At 25.9% G+C, this 4,352-nt stretch overlaps 1 protein-coding gene across 1 annotated transcript; it reads left to right on the top strand.

Annotated features, from left to right (window-relative positions):
* Positions 1 to 675: 675 nt before the first annotated feature.
* On the top strand, positions 676 to 2,344 carry LOC105624581 (protein RER1). The gene is made up of 5 exons (XM_012205936.1): positions 676 to 750; positions 1,065 to 1,169; positions 1,257 to 1,356; positions 1,653 to 1,870; positions 2,252 to 2,344. The coding sequence occupies exons 1-5, from the start codon at positions 676 to 678 to the stop codon at positions 2,342 to 2,344; spliced, it is 591 nt and encodes a 196-aa protein (XP_012061326.1).
* Positions 2,345 to 4,352: the final 2,008 nt, after the last annotated feature.

The raw sequence follows: 4,352 nt of genomic DNA, 5'->3' as shown, positions 1-4,352 counted from the left end.
ATATAGTCCATGATGCATTGTGGTCTAGTCTGCACTCCCGTCTCTGTGTACAGTGAATTTGTCGTTGATGAATCGACGCGACAGCGATTGAACTCGATCGCAATGAGGAGTTTTCGTTCTTTAATCGTTCGATCCTAAAATGGATATTTGAAACGAGTACAATTGCTATAAATTCGATTCAGAATGATGTCAATATCAATTGTAACAAAACATGTATTGAGTATTGAGTATATCACTTAATATCTATAATATCTATAAAATCTTAATATCTATAAAAAATTATATTTAATGATTATAAACAGGAAGATACGTCGGGGATAATCTTCAAAGATTTTTATTTCTACTTATAAAAGTCGTTTTAACAGTGTTACAACATAATAACAGTTTTACAACATAATAACTATATTCTTTTCTCATAGAGAAGAAAAAAAATTCTATCCGAGTTTGATAGAAAACTTGAATAGGCAATGTTATTGCCTATCTATAATTGATATATATATCAAGTTTTATAAATTTTATATAATTCATATCTTTTTTTACTATTTGTATATAATATATTTATTGTATATATGTGCAACAAACTTGATTTCTATAAAAAACATTTTGCAGGACTGCTTTGGTTCATATTAATTTACATTTAATTGCAATAAAGTCTTATGTTTGCAGTGAGAGAAAATGATGCAGGATGAAGACTTGGGTGGCTCAGTGAGAAAAAATATCTTCAGTCAAGGAATAATAAGAATATCACAGGTTAATATGAGTTTATAATTGTTCATATAAACACTAACATTTATAACATTTTATATAATATATACACAATTATTCAGTTTTATTTTCTTCTATTAAAACCATACTACATATTAGCGCTACTTGACAAAATTAAATGCTGATAAAGATGATCACAATTATTATATTTTTATAAACTGCTTCCTATATTATCCTTCCTGCATTGTCCTTTTTTATGCTCTTTAAATTTCATTTTAATTTGCATATTTTCAGCTTAATCTTTATTCTCACTCTTGTGTGCATCATATAATTTATAAAATCTCTTTCTTCTATTTCAGATATATCAAAGATACCTAGATGTGTGGACTCCTCATGTAATATCACGATGGATATTTGCTTTATTCTTATTAGTACTTTTTATTCTACGTATATTTATCTCTCAAGTACGGTATTTTCTATTAAATTATATGCAAATTTAATTCTTTACAGTTGTATTATATGATACTATAGAAACGCTTTTGTATTTACAGGGGTGGTATATTGTCACATACGCACTAGGAATTTATCACCTCAATTTATTCATAGCATTTCTTACTCCAAAAATTGATCCTGCCATGGATTTTTTTGATGGTAAGCAATTTGCCAGATGTATTTTAAACTTTTTTATATAATTGTATTATGAATTATACATAGAAAAAAATTTATAATGATGCATTCAATAAATGCAATGTGATTTAATTTAATGAAAAGATTTAAATATTTTGTAGATTCAGATAATTAAAAGTACAGATTAGAGTTAAATGTAATGTAATTTAAAGATAAGAGTTTTATACTCCCTCTTTTTATTTAACATGGGGTATACTCTTTTTTTTTCCTTTAACACGGATAAAATTAAAAAATTAATTTAACATGAAATAAAATTACAGATGGAGAAGGTCCTGAGTTACCTACAAGATCAAATGAGGAATTTAGGCCGTTCATTAGAAGATTACCTGAATTTAAATTCTGGTATTCAGTAACAAAATCTACAATTGTTGCCATGATATGTACTCTATTTGATTGCTTTAACATACCAGTATTCTGGCCGATACTTGTTATGTATTTCATAACATTATTCTGTATCACAATGAAGCGGCAAATAAAGGTAAGAAATCGACGATAGATTTGTATAGTTTTCATTTTTATTATTTATTTTTTATTTTATTTATTTTTTTTTATGAATTCTGATAATAGTTGATATAAACGTTTAAAAGTTACGTGAAAAAAGTTAAATACAGTATTCTATTGAAAATGAGAAAAAAAAGATCATAAAAAATTCTAAATTTAAATTGAAGTGTAGGAATTAAACGTTAAATTAAACGCATTCTATAAATAAACGTTTTTTTTTCGAAATAATTTCAGGAAAGTTGGTATGAATGATCGATAAACAGTCTTCTGTTTAAGTTGAAAGCTTATTTAATCTTTAATTTATTTTTTACTGCTTATTTTTTAATTTAAATTAATGTAATTTTTTTTCTATTCGCAGCATATGATCAAGTACAGATACCTGCCTTTCACTCATGGCAAACCAAAATATCAGAACCATGAGGATACATCACGATTGATATCATCAAAGTGAATAAAAGTAAAGATATATTGTGCCTGTACAGGGAGGGGGGGGGGGGAAAGGGGCATAAGCGAATTACGTAGATTTTAATTTTCCCAGTACAGGGCGAGGGATACTAGCAAGAAAACAAAGAGAAAAAAATTTTTTTAATGTCATTAGAAAGAACAGATATTGCCTTGTACAAGAAAAAATTGAGTCCTTGCAAGGACTTGTAACTCTAAATTATACATATAATATATGATATATATATAATCTGATTATCTTAATATATTTGTATCATAAAACTTGTACAAAATATTGTTAGCTCTTATTTCATTAAAAGAAGTAAGAAAAAAACAACAATATGATCACATCGATAAAAGTTAGCAGTTATCAATGTAGTAGATGAATGTAAGTTTATACATAAAGATTTGTTAATAGTTAATGGGTGCTTTCCAATTAATTTCCTAATATGTTTTTCCATATTTCAAGTTGATTAATTTTGCTTACGATTAGATAGTAAACTAAAAGATGTACAGAAAGCAAAGAAATATAAACCAAATTCTATTTGTTAAATTATGTCATGAAAATATTGTATCTCGAGAGTGTATTTATATGTACGCAAATATATCTGGAATGTAACTAAAATCGTAAATTAATTCATTTTATATCAACAAATTATGCTATTATTATAATTAAACGAAAACGAATTAATTTTGCATATTTTTGAGCTATTTGGAACATAATACACATCAATGTTTACATACGATACATGTTTTTCGTTTATTATAATGAAGTTAGTTGACTTTTGAACTATATAACTTAAATCAAAATATAAGTATCATCAAAAATCATATAAATGGAAAGTACCCAATTAAATTTGTTAATCATTCTAGAGGATCAGATATCATTTCTTGACGCGTACATTCCATGCAATTTATTTGTGTCTTTAAGCAGATTTTTTTTAGTTTTCCAGGATATCCATATTTTTTTTTAGTCCAAAACTATTAGAACGCAGAATATTTTCTTCAAATTTTTTATTAACTTTTTCCTTCTAATATCGCAGTATAAGAAGAATTCAAATTGTGAAATGCAGAATGCAAATCCAATTCTTTCTTTATACAAAAATTGTTTAATTTAAGTTTTTTTAAAAGTTTGCTACCGCTATATTGAAATAATTTTCAATTATTGTTATCAGTATAAAGATTTATATTTTTTAGTATGTAGATATACTTCGATAAACGAAAATTTATTTTAAAAATTTATCTTGATGTTGATATTACCAGAAATAGAAATCTTATATATATTGTCTTTTATATATATTGTCTTTTATATTACTGTTAATAGAATCAAATTAATCTTTTAAAATAATTATTTAAATTATTTAAGATCATCTTAACAGTATTGAATATAATTCTTTAACAAAGAATTTATAGTATTAAATGTGTATGAGAAATTACAGATTTTATATTAAACTTTTGATATTATAATTATATTGATGTGTATAATAATAAATATAAATGCATTTTATATTGAAATTATACACACAAAATTAATTTAACAGCTTTAATATCGTTGAACTAAGTTACTGATATTTTAATATAATAAGAAGAAAATTATTAATGTAAAAGAAATGCATCTTACTGTTGTAATATTTTACTTATTGGATCAGTGTTATTTTGCAATTTCAGAATCTTCTCTTTCTTGTATATTAATTTGCGGTAGAGTTATATAGGCTGTGTTCCAAATTTACTGCTAGCGCTGAAAATTATATAGTTTATGTTATGTGCATTATAGCTTTTCAGTATTGACAGTTAATTACGGGAACATAGCCATAAAGAAGCATGCATATTTCTTTCGAATTTTTTCTTTCATATTCATATACTACGCACTAATATACATACAGATATTTAGATAGATAGATAGATAAATAGATAGATAGAGAGAGAAAAGAGAGAGAGAGAGGAGGGGAGGAGGAGAGGAGAGAGAGAGAGGGAGGGAGGGAGGGGAGGGAGGGAGGGAGGGAGGAGGGAGGAGGAGG

Source organism: Atta cephalotes (assembly GCF_000143395.1).
Source record: "Atta cephalotes unplaced genomic scaffold scaffold00083, whole genome shotgun sequence".
Taxonomy (NCBI): Eukaryota; Metazoa; Arthropoda; class Insecta; order Hymenoptera; family Formicidae; genus Atta; species Atta cephalotes.
Note: the sequence above shows the minus strand (reverse complement) of the source record. Positions and strands in the feature narration are given on the sequence as shown.

Bases quoted from the DNA above. Each gene is read 5' to 3' on its own strand.
- LOC105624581 (XM_012205936.1), top strand. From the start codon at position 676: ATGATGCAGGATGAAGACTTGGGTGGCTCAGTGAGAAAAAATATCTTC. The intron at 1,170-1,256 runs GTACGGTATTTT...TTGTATTTACAG, and splicing joins TACGTATATTTATCTCTCAA to GGGTGGTATATTGTCACATA. The intron at 1,357-1,652 runs GTAAGCAATTTG...ATAAAATTACAG, and splicing joins TGCCATGGATTTTTTTGATG to ATGGAGAAGGTCCTGAGTTA.